The 16,612-nt window shown below is 51.7% G+C and overlaps 1 protein-coding gene across 2 annotated transcripts in view; it reads right to left on the minus strand.

The window, feature by feature from the left end:
* UBASH3A (ubiquitin associated and SH3 domain containing A) overlaps positions 1-16,612 on the minus strand; it is a 35,771-nt gene that overhangs the window by 12,552 nt on the left and 6,607 nt on the right. For both annotated transcript variants that reach the window (XM_053565697.1, XM_053565696.1), the window contains exons 5-8: positions 13,904-14,073; positions 12,810-13,018; positions 3,912-4,038; positions 922-1,021 (exon numbers count right to left, since the gene is read on the minus strand). In XM_053565697.1, the coding sequence (XP_053421672.1) occupies positions 922-1,021; positions 3,912-4,038; positions 12,810-13,018; positions 13,904-14,073 (606 nt within the window). The remainder of the gene's footprint in view (positions 1-921; positions 1,022-3,911; positions 4,039-12,809; positions 13,019-13,903; positions 14,074-16,612) is intronic.

Consider the following 16,612-nt stretch of genomic DNA (forward strand, 5'->3'; position numbering starts at 1 on the left):
ATGTTTTAATGTTGATCCATCCTCTTGTCCTCCCGCTCCATCCTCAGGTCCTCCTGCTCCATCCTTGGGTCCTCCTGCTCCATCCTCGGGTCCTCCACTTGTCTCATTGCTTCTTTCTTAGGCCTTCGTGTCTCCACTCCATCTTGTTTTGCAGAGACGACCGCATCATCAGCCCTGCATGTACTAGAGGCATGTTTGGCCATGTTATCTGCTCAGAGTGTTTCTGACGTGTGCTTATCACCCACCAGGGGTTTCCTCCCTTCTCTGCCCCTTTCTGGGGCTTGCTGGGCTCCTGGAGGGATCCCAGGAGGGTTCGGCAGATTCACATGGGTTTTGTCTGTGTGGTCAGTACCTAATTTATACAATGAGCCGTGGTCTAGAATTGTGACACCACAGGCCTTCTGTCACGAGATGTGCGTGGATGTTAACATGGACGTGAGTCGTTAGCACAGACTGGCTTGAGTGTCAGTCACTCATAAGCACTGCTCTAAGTTTTGGGCTTTTAATCAGGCAAAGTGGGGCGTGCAGAGACATGACCTCTGATGCACCCACCTGTCCAGCAGTGCAGCCAAGACCTGCGGCAGTCAGGGCTGGTCTGGAGAGATCCCGGGATGAGTCAGAGACACAGCACATGCCAGCGGCTCAGGGCGCCCTGCTCTAAGTCAGTGTGGCATCATTGCAGGGGTGCACTGGCAGGGTGACTTGTGATCCACAGCCATCCCCTTGCCTTCTGTGAAGTAGTTGCTTACAGACCCCCATGCTCTGGGGAGATGTAGCCAGTGCACATCCCACATATGCAAGCACTGCACAGACAACATACTGAGCAGTGCCCCGGGGCATCTGGAAATCGGGAGGGGGTCTCTTGTATCATTTGTGGGGCCTACGATGCTTCTGTCCCCAGACTGCTGGGGCTCCACCTACCGTCTGCAGTGGAGCACTGCTGTAGCCACAACCTCCCGAAGACTTGGTCCACTCTTTCTCCATGGCGCACCACCAGCACGCTCTTTCTCGCAACTGTGGCCTGAGGAAACAAGACGCGTGTGGTTAACATCCACGCACTAGACTCTCACCAGCAGCAGCCCTCCTTGTCCCCAACATCTAGCCTAGACAGGGAGCCGCCTCTGCGTTCCTTGTCCCCAACAACTAGCCTAGACAGGGAGCCGCCTCTGCAGGCACCACAGCTATGGCCTATTCTGTCAAAGTCAGTAAATGACAGAGGACGAGGAATTGGAAACTGGGACTTGGCTGTCAGCCTGGAGGGCACTGTTGGGCCCTGTGCTTACATCCCCAGCCCCTGAGAGGTGTGCCCAGCACCAGGCCCATGGTGCCTGGGGCTCTATGCTAGAGCAGGGGTACCCCCTCCAATCAACACAGTCCAGCGGTGCTGCCCACTGGCTCTGAGGGCCCGTGTCATCAGCACCCCGTGACATGGTGTTGTGCAAGGGTGCATGTCATTCGCTCAGTCTCAAAGCTGCTGTCCCCAGGGTCCCTCCTTCAGAGAGCTGCAGCTCTTCCTGGGCCGAGAGGCAAACATAGAAAGTCAAGTCACAGGCAGAGAGGGTGGGGGCGGAGGGATGGCGCCTGATGCAGTGGGCTGGGTGCATCTGGTGTCAGGTAGGACTTGGTCACATCCGTAGCCAAGGTGACCTGGATGGGACAGAGAGGACTGCTGGGCAGGAGGCAGTGCAGGGCCTTCCCTCTGCCGCACCCATCCTGACTGCACAGCTCTCTGGGTTGACACAGAAGCATGACTATGAGGCCACCCTGAAGTCCCAGCTCTGCGTCTTCCTGCCCCAGGTGGCCCCAGGCACTTGGGCCTGTGGCTGCATCACGGTGGTCTCTGCTTCTGCAGTCACACCACCTCCTCCTTTTCTCCCCTCTGGGTTTCTCCTGTGAGGACATTCATGATTGGGTTGAGGATCCACCTGGACGGCCCAGGTAAATCACCCTGTGTCAAGATCCTTAAGTCAATGCCATCTGCAAACTCTTTTTCTGTATAAGATCATATGCAAAGGTTCCAAGGCTTACGACCTCATGTCTCCAGGACTGTCATCCAGCCTCCCACAGGTGCGTTACACCAGACCTGTTGCCAGTTTCTTTTCTTACTGATGGGTGGGACAAAGTCAGACATAGTGTGGGGCCAGTGCACAGGGACACAGTCTTCTGTTTTCATCCACCCAGAGGGACAGCAAGTTTAGCCCCAGGCTTCTACTCCAGCATCCTCTGCGGCCTGGGCAGAGCCCTCCCGAGTCTGCTCTCTCTGGCTCCCACTCCAGCATCCTGGAAGGGAGCACGGCCTGGGCCTGCTTTCTCTGGAGCCTGGGTGCAAGGAGCTCTGTCTTTGTCTGTCCATGGTTGGTGGGTCTATGGCCCACCCCCTAGGCAAGAGCCCCATGACCCTGGGCCTCCCTCTCTGCAGGTGGTGAGGAGGGTCCTGCCAGCATCCAGAGCCCCATGCTCAGCTGCTATTTGGGCTGAGCTCATCCTAGCCAGCAGGCAGCCTCAGGGGGCAGAAGGGCACTCAGGCAGGGAGGAAGGGCATGGCCGTCAGCAGGGCTGTCTGAGGACTGCAGACAGACCCAGACTTTCTCCTAGCCCTGGGGTCAGGAAGTCTGAGGTCAGGGGCAGTGGACTGGGTCTCCTGGGAATTTATATAGCGCCTCCCCCCGTGTCTCCCAGGTAGTCCCTCTGTGTGTCTCGGTCCCCGTCTCTTCTTCTTACAAGGACACTGGTCAGACTGGATCAGGGACACGCTCGTGACCTTGTTTGAACCTAATCAACCCCTAATGACGTGGTGTGTAAGCAGAGTCACAGTCTGAGGCACTGGGGTGAGGATTGCAATAGAGGAATTTTGCTGGAGTGCAATTCACTCCGCAGCGGGGGGTGAGCTTTGGCCTCTGGGTGCTCGGTAACAAGTCCCCAAAGGCCCTTTTGTCCTGCTGCTATTTGTGAAGGGAGCTTCCCAGACCAGGCCCCAAGCCCTCCTCTGTAGACTCTGGAATGAGCCAGACCATGGCTCCCCACCCTACTCCTGGGCAGCAGCAGCCTCTGGGCACCAGGACCTGGCCTGTGGTAGACACAGGACATCCCATGTCACCTCAACAATCTGATGTGCCCGTAGGAGCCTGTGTGCTCCCCACTGAGATCCCAGCCCCACCTTTCAGATCCCTAAAGCAGGGAGGGCCTGGGAGGAGAGATGTTCACATAACACATATGTCTGTGGCAGGGCAGGAAGAGCCAGTTTGGAAACCACACGGGTCAGTGAGGCCTTTCCACTGCCCAGGGTCGGCTGCAGGTGCCTCTCCCTCCTGAGGAAAACCTCAGAGAACCAACCTTCCCACCACACAGATGGTGGCCAGGGGACATGGTATTGCTGTTTGCCTCCAGGGAGGGGCAGCCTGCACTCCTGATGTGCTCCTCAGGGGTGGCAGGGTTTGAGGTCACCCCATGCCCGCCCCTGGCCCCCAGGCTGCAGTGCATTTGGGTTATGGAGTACAGGCTGCTTCTCCTCACTTCGCCTGGTCCTGTGTCAAAGATGAGTAGCCAAGGCGCTGGGGAAGATGACGTCCTTGGGGTTGCTTGGCTCATTAATAAGGAAATTGGGCGGAACTTGGGATTTTGGGCCCCTGCCTCTTCCCTGCCCAGTGTTTAGTGTCATGATTGACACTGCCTTCAGGAGCACAGACAGGGCACTCAGCTGGGGGGGAGACTCCCCCTGACCAGGACAGATGGACCAGGGCGAGGCCCTCCCAGTCCCAGTTCTGGTGGGACCCATGTCTGGTCTGTGCTGCAAGGCAGCAGAGAGGATGTGTCTATGAAACAGAAGCTGCACCCAGGAGGCTTGTCCACCAGGACTTAAAGCAAAATGTGGCTTTGCTCAGTTTATTTATAAAAAAAAAGAATTCTATTACCTGCAAAGCCTGTATGCTGCTGAAACTCCTTGACGTCTGTGGAGGATGGAACTCCAAGTCGGGTCTGCTGCCGCCCTCACTGTCCTTTCTGGAGCTCAGGTCCATGGCCAGACTGAAGGTGTATGTCCTTTGGAGGAAGAAAATCAAAGCCGTGAGCAGAGAAGCCAACGAGAGGTTGTTGCCATAGGAACACAATATCTGGTCGTGTCCGTGTTTGAGAAAGTCCAGGGCAGACGAACCGTCAGAGAAGGTGACTGAGGAGGAAATGAAGCTGCGTGTGCAAAGTGCTCAGGACACAATAGATGTGCTGTGTGTGGTGTGTCCTTACTGCTCTCACTGTCCGTGTTGGTTGATACTTTGGGTGTCGAATTGGCTCAGCCACGGTGCGATTTGAGAGTTTCACTGTGAAGTTCACTGTTAGATAAACTTATGCTAGATAAGCAGATGATGCATTTGCCCAAAGGGCGGATGTTTGAAAACTGGAGAAATGTGGAGAAAACAACAGATTTAAAAATTTAAATTGGTAGACTTTGAGAAGACTAGTTGACCCTGAATGAGGGAGAGGTCTTGTCCCATCAGTGAAAGGTCCTTAAACACTGAGGCCCCCAGGGAGAGGAATTCTGCTTCCAACCACCTTTGCACTTGACGTATAATATCCATTTTTCCTGGCGTCTCCAACCTGCCGGCCTGCCCTGCAGATGGTCGACTTGCCAGGTCCACAACCTTGAGCCAATTCCTTCAAATAAATCTCTCTCTGTCTCTCTGTCTTTCTGTGTCTGTCCCTCTGTCTTTGGGGAGACCTCCTCTTAGAACAGGAAAGGGGTGAAGGTCCCCACAGTGAGTCGTCTGTAGGAAACAGATGGTGGCTCGTGGAAGACAGCGTGTGAAAAAGAGCATCAAAGGTCACACAACCCTCCTTGGAACAGCAAATGACTCCTTTGCCCAAGGGGCAGACGTTTGAAAACTGGAGAAATGTGGAGAAAACAACAGATTTAAAAAGAAGACAAATAAATACACAATTCCCAGCTCAGTCAACCACGGAATCTTCCCCTCTTTCCCTCATCCATCCACATGTGGAACTGTTTCCTTATGATCTTTTTGAATTTGAGCCACTTTTTCAGGAAAAGCAAATTGCATAGTTGCACAGAAGGTGAAAATACAAGTGGGGGTGACCAGGTGAGGGCAGCGGGGACAGATGGAGACCCTCAGGCGATGCAGGTGCCATTTGAAAAAGCCCAAGGGAGGCGGGTGACAGGGTGTGGTGTGCAGGGCAGCTGCCAGGCAGAGGAAACAGCAGGCCCAGCTCTCCTGGGGTGGGGGGATTAGGGAGCAGCAAAGAGGCCAGTGGGGCTGGAACAGAGCAGGTGTGTGAGGACAGGGGGCTCGTGCTCATGACTAGACAGGGGTCCTGGGCAGAGCAGGAGGCCCATGGCCACAACCCAGGTGACCAGGTGGGAGCCATGGGGAGTATGAAGAACGGTCAGATTTGGGTATGATTTGAACATGGAGCCAACTGTGTTTTCTAATGGATCAGATGAAGAGCCCAAGAAGTGGAGGGTCCTGGGAGCTCCCAGCTTTTGGCCCAAACAACTAGAAAGAGCCAATTGTCCTTGAATAAGATAAGGAGACCATGAGTGGAGCAGGATTTGGGACAAAGAGCTGGAATTCAACTCTGGACATGGTAAGTCTGTCCATCTGGAGCCTGAGTGGCCTGGGCTGCAGTAGGCTGGGGGAGGAAATTGGACACGGGGGAGGTGGAGCACTCAGAAGGGACGAGAGCTGCATGCTGGGGACAGAGCTCACAGCCGCGTCTAGGGGCCGAAGCAGGCTCTAACAGAAGGAGGTCAGAGAAGAGGGGAGGAGGCACCAGCCAGGAGAAGAGGCTGCAGGTGCTTGGGAGGCCAGGTAGGGGAGGAGGCCAGGCACCGGCCAGGAGGAGAGGCTGCAGGTGCTTGGGAGGCCCGGTATAAGGACGGGGTGGTCCCGTGCCTGACACTGCTGCCGAGGGTCAGGTAAGAGGGGACAGAGCCTGGGCACCAGACACACAGTGTGGAGGTGACTGGCCACCTGGACAAGGGAGTTTCAGTGAGGTGGTGGCAGAGGAAGCCTGACTGGGCAGGATTTTAGGAGAGAAGGAGAGGAGAGCCCTGAAGATACAGGGATTTCACTACAAATGAGAACTAAGAAATGAGCAGTAACTGGAGAGGGAAATGGATAAAGGAGGTTTTGTTTGATTTTGTTGTTTTTAAGATAATAGTGTGTTTGTCTGGTGGTGAGAGGGATCAGAGAGAAGACAGGGGACAGTAGATGATGCTGGTGTGATGTCCTTAGAGGGTGTGAGATGCCCAGGAGGGACGGGCTGAGAAGCACCGGCGAGCAGGGTGACCTTGCTAGGAGTGTGTAGGAGCCCTCGCTGGCTAAAGAGGAGAGAGCACATGGGCCCGGAGGCCTGGGTAGTGGCCTGGCAGACAGCATCGTGCACGCTCTCCTGGAGGCTTCACCTATCACAGCAGGGAAGGGAGGAAGTGGGAGAGGGCATGGATGAGGTAGAGGGGGATGCTGCGGGGAGGAGGAGGCCGCGTGGAGGTGGAGAGGGCGTGGATGGGGCAGAGGGGGACGCTGCGGGGAGGAGGAGGCCGCGTGGAGGTGGAGAGGGCGTGGATGGGGCAGAGGGGGATGCTGCGGGGAGGAGGAGGCCGCATGGAGGTGAAGAGGGCGTGGTTGAGGCAGAGGGGGATGTTGGGGGCAGGGCCTGCAGGTGAGACCCAGCAGTATGGGGCATTTCCCTGAAGCACTTTCTGCTGGATTAGGGCTTGGCCAGGTGAATCTGGGCAGCAGAATGGACAAGGAAGTTAGGGACATTCAAGGGAGTGAGCACAAGGGTTGGATGTGAAAGTTAAGTTGGCTGAGGAGGGAGGTAGAGCAGAGACCTATCTATGGAGGGGAGCAGGATGAGGGCGAGGGGCATGCATTTATTCTACATGGGTGTAAACCACAGTGTACACATGGTTACACACGCCAATGCCACTGGAACTAGTTGAAAACATTTTAATGACTGCATAATATTTAACATACATATGTGTTATAATTTGTATGACTATTTCTCTAATTGTCAGAGATGTAGGTTTTCAATATTTCAACTAGCAAATAATTCCTTTGTATACAAATCCCAATTTCTTCTTCCTTAGGGTGGGATCCAGAGGGGCTCCACTGGGCCGGACTGCTCCTAAGGTTCTCAGTTGTCGATTTGCTTTCTAGAAAGTTTTTACTTTCACTTGCTTTGAAGAAGTACACTCAAGTCATGTGCTCACTGGTGTTCATAGTGTTTTTATATCAAAAGCAGAAAACCTTTTCTAACCCAAGAGAGGGCAATGAGGCCCACTTCTGTGCGTTCCTTTATTACAGGTGAGCAGGGTCTGTCTGTTACATCCATTTCTCTCCTGTGTTCTTTGGCCACTTTTTCTCTCAGACCCTTTGCGTCTGCTTAGCAATTTTTGGCTGATGTCTCTGTGCATGAAGAGTATGGATGGCCTCTTGTCAGTGCAGGGTGGAAGTCGCACTCAGTCAGCTGGGGCCAGAGTGCCAGCCCCATGGTCAGCAATGGTGTCTAGGGACACATTGGGGGTGGGCAGGTAACGGGTTCCAGTTGGTGACTTTTAATGGGCCGTTGCTCTGATCTTGCTCTGTGGGTTGGGATGTTCTTTATGAATTTTAACAAACAGACATCCTAAATTTTAAGTACTTAATAATTGCTATTAAAGACAGATCTATGAAGTCTTGCTTTGAGGCAACTTCTATTTCTTCTGAGCTTCCAAAGCTCTCCCCAGGCCATAAATTAGAAATGCATCTCTTTAAACAGACATCTTATTTATTTATTTGTTTATTTATTTATTCATTTATTTACTTAGAGACCAAGTCTCACTCTGTCACCCTGGGTAGAGTGCCGTGGCATCATAGCTCATAGCAACCTCAAACTCTTGAGGGCAAGTAATCCTCTTATCTCAACCTCCAGAGTAGCTGGGACTACAGGTGCTCACAACAACGCCCAGCTAGTTTTTCTGTTTTTAGTAGAGACTGGTGTCTCACTCTGGCTCAGGCTGGTCTTAAACTCCTGAGTCAGGCAATTCACCCAGCTCAGCCTCCCGGTGCTAGGATTCCAAGTGTATCTGGCCTAGATATCTCTTAAAAACGATTTTCTTTTTCCATTTAATCCTTGAGTCTGCCATGAATCATTTTCAGAGCACAAGGTGAGGGGATGAAAAATACCATTTATTTTATACCCGTTTCTTCCCAGTGTCTGTGTGGCCTTCCAAGACGCAGGCCTGCCCTCTGATGTCTGTTTTGTCGCCCGATCTGCTTTCCCATTTCCCTCAAGCCAGGAGTGTAGTATTACAGAGTTAGAGCGTATTTTATCTGGTGAGCAGGGTAAGCATCTCCTTTCATTATTTTTATTTTTCAAAGTTTTCTTGGCTCTTCTCTCCTGTTGATTCTTCCAGACTCTTCCATGCATTTGGTGAAGTTCTCAGTAATGCTCTCATTGGGATTTTGCCTCAAATTTCATTAAACCTGGAAATGATCCTCAGAGAAAGGCTATATTCTCATGACTCATTTTTCTCAGCCGTGAAACGTGGCATTTTCTATGTATTCAGCCATGCGTCGATGTTTGCGTTTCTTTCCAGGCCCCCAGTCCTCATACAGCCACCAGTTGGTCCCTGCACCTGTCCCAAGGCCTGTCTCACGCCAGGAAGGGCAGCGTTTCTCCTGTCTCTTAGCTGCCTGCCCCGTCCTCCAGCCACACGCCAGGGCCACTCCTTGCCCACACGGTGTCTGAGTTGATTTAGTTCCTGTGTTCACAAGTTGTCCCTTCTCTTTTCATGCCACCGTGACCTGTCCCATGATCTGAAGACCCCTACTGTGTGGTCCAGGCCAAATAGCTGTACTTTGTCAGATCCTCCCAATAGGGTCAGATGTCAACAGGTAAGAAATGCAAACCTGAGCTGACCATTTGTGGGCTGAGAATATCAATGTTCGTATTTGAGCCACCTAGAGTTCTCTGTCCAAATTGCCCCGCTCAGAGCGGCAGGGGCCCAGGCTGCTGTCTGGAGTTAACACAGGAAACGTCGGTTGGTTTCCTCTTCCTGAGGCAAGGCGGGGCTGCCCACCCCGCTGCGGCTCCCCACGCAGACGGCACCACCCTGCTGTCAGTAAGTGACATCTGTGGGTTTACACAGAAAAAACCGATTTTTTTTTTTTTTGCTAGTTTTTCAGGTGAAATGCAGCCAAGATTACGATGGAAACACGGCGTTGGGAGAAGAGAAGGAGCTCAGCCTTTCCACATTTCTGCTTTTCTCTTTGACTTTAGGGAACTACTGACGGCTAACTCACACCACAGAAACAGACGTGTTCAGATTCTCCCTGGTTCTGAAAAGGACACAGCTGGCATCTGTACTTGCACGCACAGCAGGGTAGCCAGAGCGAAGTCTGTGCATTTGGCAGCTTAAACCACTGGACACGGATTCTCTCCCAGCCCCGGAGGAGAGAGGTCTGAGGCTAAGGGGCAGGGGGCTGGCTCCTCCGGGGCCTCTTCCCTTGCCTTGTAGACAGCGTCTGGGCTCTGGGTCTGCCCGGGGTCAGCCCTCATGTGTGCCTGTGTCCTCAGCGCCTCTTCTCACCAGTCATCCTGGGTCAGGACCCACCCTGATGACCTCATTTGAACTTAATTACCTCTTCAAAGGTCTCTGCAAATACGGTCCAACCTGAGGTTCTGGGGTTAGGACGCTGTACTGTGTTCCACAGTCAGGCTCCACCTGCTGTTCTGTGCGGGGGTGGGGTGTTGGAAACCTCTGTGGTTTAGGAATACACCCCCCCGCCCCCCAAATCTTCTCTCATCTCTAAAGTCACAGACAAACCTTGAGGTGTGAACCATCCAGAGCCGTCTGCAGAGAGGCTGGAGCAGATTCACTGCTGAAGGTGACTGGTGTATTAATTGCCAAGTAACAAGCATCCAGGCTGCAAACTCACACCAGAAATAAGCCTCTGTGGCAGGCAGGGGGTTCCTCAATGGTGTGTCTGTGGGCCTGTTCCTGGGCCATGCCTGGGCCCTGTGACACCGGCAGGCCTAGCTGCATGGGTTGCACCTGCTAAGTCTGGGTCCTGTGGCTGCAATGGCGGGAGGTATTTACCCACCATCTGAATGATCATTATCTGTCCATGGGGTGAGCCAGCCTTTGAGCAGTGCCATCTCACTACACTTCCCACTACTTAGCGCATTAGTGATGTGCCCGGATGTTCAAGGAGCACTTTCTGCTTTAAAAAACTTTAAATGTTTAATGAGGACTTTTAGCAGCTGTAAAAGATTGAGCCTGCACAACTGAGTCTGACAGTGCTCACCACCTGCTGCTCGGCCCGAGTCATGTTCACACTCTGTGAGGGGTGCTTCCATCAGAATAGCCAAAGCCATCCTGGGCACAAACAACAAGGCTGGAGGAATCAGGTTACGACTTCAAATTCCACTGCAGTTAGAGCACCCACAACAGCATGGCACTGGCATGAAAACAGACACACAGACTGTGGAACAGAGCAGAGAACCCAGAAATAAATCCACACGTTTATCATGAACTTAACTTTGATAAAGTTGCCAAGAACATTCAGTGGGGAAAACGTAGTTTCTTTAATAACTGGTGCTGGGAAAATTGGCTATCCATAGGCAGAAGAATGAAACTAGACCCTTATCACTCACCATGTACAAAAATCAAATTAAAATGGATTCAAGACTTAAATTTAAGACCCTGAAACTATGAAACCACTAAAAGAAAACATTGGAGAAACACTTTAGGACATTGGTCTGGGCAAGAAACTTCTTGAGTAATATCCACAAAGCATAGGCAACCAAAGCAAAATTGGACAAATAGGGTCACAGCAAGCTAAAAAGCTTCTGCACCGCAAAGGAAATAATCACAGTGGAGAGACGGCCCATAGATAGGAGAGAATATAGCGCAGTGGACCCTCCGCAAGGCGACTGCCCGAGGGCTGGAACAGATGGGCCAACGCAGAGACTAGGCCTCCATGTGGTGCAAGTCCTGTAAGTTGAAAATTAGGTCAACTTAAGGAGGTGGTTAATAGAAGGAGGGGGTTAACTATGGAGGCTCTCCTGTGTTTGCAAACAACCCATCTGACAAGGGATTAATAACTCAAATGAGTAAGGGGCTCTAACAACTTAATAGGAAAAAAATCAAACAATTCAAATAAAAATGAGCAGAGGATCCAAATAGACATTTTTCAAAAGAAGTCATAGAAATAGCCAGCAGTACATTAAAAAATGCTCAACAGCATGAGACATCAGAGAAACACAGATCGAAATTACAATGAGACACTGTTTCATCCCAGTTAAAGTGGTTTTTAGGAAAAGGCAGGCGATAATAAATACTGACAAGAATGTGGAAATAGGGGAAACTCGTCCACTGTTGGTAGGAGCATAAATCAGAGCAACCACTAGGAGAACAGTATGGGGGTTCCTCAAAACCCTAAAACTGGAGGTCCCATGTGACCCAGCAATCCCACCTGGGTGTATGTCTGAAGGAAGGGAATTCAGTACATCAAAAAGATGTCTGCACACCCATGTTTATTGCATTCCGTTCACAGCAGCCAAGATTTGGTATCAACACGAGTGCCTGACGATAGATTAATGGATAAAGAAAATGTGAACCGTGTACACAGTGGAATATCATATGGCCACAGAGAAGAATGAACACCTGCCCTCTGTAACAACATGGGTGGGACTGGAGAGCATAAGTGAAATGAGCCAAGCGCAGAAAGACAGGCGCAGCACATTCGCAGTCAGATGTGGGAGCTGGACATCAAAGCCATTGACCTCTGGAGACAGAGAGCAGGTGGCAGCTACCAGAGGCTGCAGAGGTCAGGGGTGGGGGATAAAGTGGGGTGGTCAATGGGCCCAAAAATATAGTTAGATAGTCAGACGGAATGAACGGTATTTGAGAGAACAGCAAAGTGACTGTCAATACATCAGGGTGTACGTTAAATAAAAAGAGGGGATTGGAATGTTCCTAACAAAGAAATGATCAAGTCCCGCGGTGATGAATGAATACTCCAATTACCTGATGTAATTAATTAACACTGTAGGGCTGTATCATAATAATCAACCATAAAAAAATTTAAAAGCATGTCACCTGTTTTTTTCTCGTTACTTACAGTGAAAATGGGAGAGTAGATGGATAAATTGAAGGAAGAACCATTAAACAAAAAGCAACCAGCACTTGATGACTCTGAAAATCCTTTGCCTTATCAGGTGACACTAAAGTCTCCAGCTGAGCATGAAGAAACACACCACCAGAAGTCCTGTCTTCAAGGAGATAAATGCTGCGGGACACAGCCATGTGAGCTCAGGGCAGCGCCCCGAGCCTCCGCCAGACTCCAGCCCAGGCCAGCACCGGAGAACCCCGTAGAGGGCCCTGTTAAACCATACTCTTTCTCCTGACCCATGAAAAAGATGAAGTAAAAAAATGAATGTATTTTTGTTTTAGCTGTTGTTTTGTGGCAATTTGTTACACAGCAATAGAAAATGAATAATTCACTTGGGGCTGTGCCTTTCATACACTGAGCAGAAGAATGAAGAAGTCCTTGGGACCTCTGAATACAGTGTAGCATGTTCACAGTAAGGATCGCTATCTCAGAAAAGTGGTACAGAATAATGCATGGTTTCTGAATATTACCAGCAGAAAAACCACAAGTCAACCAAGATATTTACTTTGCACCTGCAGGGTAATTTTGCCACCGTGGGGAATGCAATTTTAGCAATGATGAAGTGGCCTAGGGGCATGGAGACACTGTGACGGCACCAAGGCAGGGAGCCACGACAGGCTACAGCTGGCCGGAGCTCACCTGTGCTTCACCCAGGTGTCAGCCTCGCCGGCTCGGTCTGTGTAGTTTTCTGGCAGGAAGCCTCGGAGGCCGGTCCGCTGGGAGACCCCAATCACCCAGCCCTCACTGGCTTCTTCCTGCTGAGTGGGGTCCACAAAGACGTAGTCACCCGGACTTAGCATCAGCTCATCCACATTCTGGGGTTTGTACTGGAATATGGCCCTCAGGGTCTGGAAAAGAGGCAGGTGCTTTGTGTAAGGATTTGTGTCGGGAAGCAGCAGCCAGAGGCCTGTGACAGGCTGCCTCCTTCTTTCTGGCTCCCTTGATGTGTTCAGCGAGCCTGCGAGCCTTACCTAACACAATTCAGCACAGAGGTCTTTGGCTAGATTTAGAAATAGTATGGCCTGGCATCTGTCTAGTCCCTATCTGGCTATTTACTTATTTTGTATATGAAAGATCTTAAAGCATAACCAGGCATTCACCTTCACCTGCCTTGGTGTGAGGCTCTTTACAGCCTCTCTGAGGCCACAGGAAGTGCTGGATTCCTTCACACTTACTCCCTGGGTGTGCGAGGAGCGTCATGTACTGCCCTCTAACCTGGTGATTTTCAAATGTCTATTTGGATCCTTTTTTATCTCACAGCACCCTTGAAGTTTACAGTAAAACTTTTCCAGCACACTTAAATTATATTGATAAAAAAAAAAAAGGGTTAAAAAATGATCTTTGAAATTTTGGAAGCACACCTGTTGAAAATCACTGCTCTAAACCCGTCAATTCATGGGGAGAGAAGTCCTCAGATGAGGCTTCACTCAAATCATTGTGTGAAACGAATTAATAAGCAAAATGTATATTCACATATCTTCAGAATAGTCCTTTTCTAATATCAGAAATGCTTCTATTTTGTCTCAAAGTATATGTGCATCTTCACTCATATAAAATAATGCTAGTTCCAAATTATACCAGAAAGCAAACAGTTTTCTACTAAACACCTGCGCTGGAGGCCTCCTGGGGTAAGTGCTGTCTGCTGGGGGGCCATTCATGGGCTCAATTCTACAGAGAGGGTCCAGTCTGGCCCCCACAGTGTGTCCTCGGCTGAGGCCAGCTGGGTTTCTCACCTGGTAGTGTACAAAGCGCATGTCCCGGGAGTAGAGCGTGGCCGTCCACTGGCAGCTGTGGCCGGGGCGGATGGCTCTGGCCAGCTGCTCCAGTGTCCTCTGATGGTGGGGGTAGAACTTGTGGGCCAGGGTCAGATGGAGCTGCTTGGTGCAGGGCTTCACCGTGCAGTCTGCAGGGATAGGAAGACACAGGGACATGGTGGCACTTATACCTAAATGGCGCTACATGCCTGGCTGGGCAGCAGGGACACCCACACCCATGGTGCCCCCTTTCCCCTCTGCTCTGTGGCACCTCAGAGTTCACATTATGAGGTGGCTGGACACCCGCGCATTTCTGGAAGTAGGAAAGAGGTGGGCTTGGAGACAGGGCAGACTTTGGAGACTTTCATTTTGCAAGCTGGCTGCCCAAACAAGCGATTAAAATGTATGGAGTAAAGCCCTTCCCTGTTCCCTGGCGTGTGCACAGTTCTCAGCTGCCTGGACTCCCAGGCCCGAGCTCCAGGTCAATGGGTTTTTGTTCAATTATAGAGTCCATGAAAGCGGCAAACACACAGCACCTCTAAGGCCTGCCTTGCTTGGGTCAAGCAGGAATCCCTGGGAGTGGCTGAGCCCCAGGTCTTTTGGGGTGGTCTCTGCCCCTATGGCCCCTGCCCTCTCCTGCTCCCCCTTGCAGGAATCTCAGGTCAGGACGAGAGTGACAGTCGTCATGACAGCAGCCAGGGTCTGATTTCAGCTGGCCACACAGTGTTTTGTGTTCTGGGAAGATGGTCAGTGTCATGATGGAAACAGCACAGATAGACCTGGCTTTGGACCCCATTCTGCCCCTTCGCAGAGTGACATTGGCCGCGCATCTTGGCCTGACCTGGCTTTTATTTTGGCAGCATTGCCTGAGAACAGTGACAACTGCCTGCTGGGCTGTGATGGGAACTTAGTCCCCTGTGGCAGCTTCCTGCTGGAGACATCCTCCCCTGGTGCACATTGGTTCCCTGCCCCTCTTCATGGCAAGGCCATTCTCAGATAAGGAGGGTCTGTCCTCCCCTAAGACATACCAGGGACCATTCAGGCTCTTCTTGGGGAACTCGGGGCTGCCCCCCAGATGTTGCACCCCACCCTCTTGCCCTGGGGTGACACTTCAGTAGCAAAGCTCTATGGTCTCAAAGCCAGCCTGAGCTGAGCACCCAGTGTGGGAGTGTGTGGGTGGTGGGAAATTCCTTTTCTGAATTTTTTGGCAGTGGGGGAGGATAGTCTTGCCACATGAGTGAGCAAGACCTGGAAGAGACCCACTTCATGTCGTCATCTGAGTGGCATTGGAGTGAGTCACACCCTCTCAATGGGCCCTTGTCTTTGCTTGTCTCTGTGGCTCATGCCCTGGGGGCGTTTCATTGAAGAGGGCAGGTGAGGGCAGGACACCTTACATACTTGCCCTAAAAAGGACCCGGGACACTGTGACTGGTCACGCATCACTAAGGGGGACCCTCCTACTCCCCCAGAGTCAAGCCAAGGGCACAAGCCACAGAAGGGCAGAGCGGAACCTGGCCAGGGTCACGATGTTGATGTGAGGTTGAAGCTGCCCCATCAGGACAGGGGCATCTCTACCCACATGAAACCCTGCAGTGTGGAGCAAGAAGAAGCCGGATCTACTACAGTGGGTGGCGGACTGTGTGGGTTTTCTGGGACTGCGGAACAACCTCTACCCCCCCACCCCCCCACCCCCCGCCACGCTGATGGCTTAAAACAGCAGAAATGTATTTGCTGGAGTTCTAGAGCCAGAATTCCATTTAGGTATAAGTAGCGCCATTTAGATATAAGTGCCACCTAAAGTGTCTACAGGGCTCGCTCTCCCCAAAGGCTCCAGGGGAGGCCCTTTCCTGCCTCTCAGCTTATAGGGGCCCAGGAGCCCCTTGGCTCGAGCTGGCATCACTGTAGTCTCTGCCTCTGTGGCATGTGGCCTTCTCCTGTGTGTCTCTCGTCTTATGAAGACACCAGTCTGGCACTTAGGGCCTACTGTAATCCGGCGTGACCTCACTTACACAAATTACATCTGCAAAGACATTATTTCCAAATGAGGTCTCCCTCTGAGGCTCCTGGCGGACACTGCTCAGCCCAGCAGAGTGTAGTCCCTCACCCACTGTAGTAGACCTGGTTTCTTCTTGGCAGGCATCTTATACCCTTGGCTGCCTCAATCTCCTCATTTTTAAGGTGGGACCCACCTAAGAGTGACAGGAAGAGTGACACCCCTAGTCTGCCCTGAAGCAAGTGATTGGACAATCACATCAGGACACGAACCATTATTGATAAAGGAGACTGGTCCACAAGGACCTGGGTTACTTTACAATTATCTAGCAAATATTATTCCCAGCCTCCCAAGGCAGTGTCCAATGGAAACCCAGGAGTTACAGAGTTATTTAGGGGCCAGGACCTGCCCTCCAACACATGTGAGGATGGGGGCAGAGAACACTCCCTCCGGGAGAGGCAGGAGCAGTCCCCTCCCACCAAAGCTCTGTGGCCCCTTCAAGTCCAGGGTCAGCAAGTCACTGCAATATTGAGCTTCTTCTGTGCCCCAGGGGTTCTGTGGGAGGTTCCGCAGAAACGGGCAACTCAGGTGTGTGAAGTGTGAGAGCCCTGGCTGCCCTAGAGAGGAAGGAAAAAGGCACAGGGCTGAAGTGACTTGATTAGGTCACAGCACTGACCAGGGAGGCAGGAAAAATG

The sequence above is a fragment of the Nycticebus coucang genome, chromosome 16 (assembly GCF_027406575.1).
Source record: "Nycticebus coucang isolate mNycCou1 chromosome 16, mNycCou1.pri, whole genome shotgun sequence".
NCBI lineage: Eukaryota > Metazoa > Chordata > Mammalia > Primates > Lorisidae > Nycticebus > Nycticebus coucang.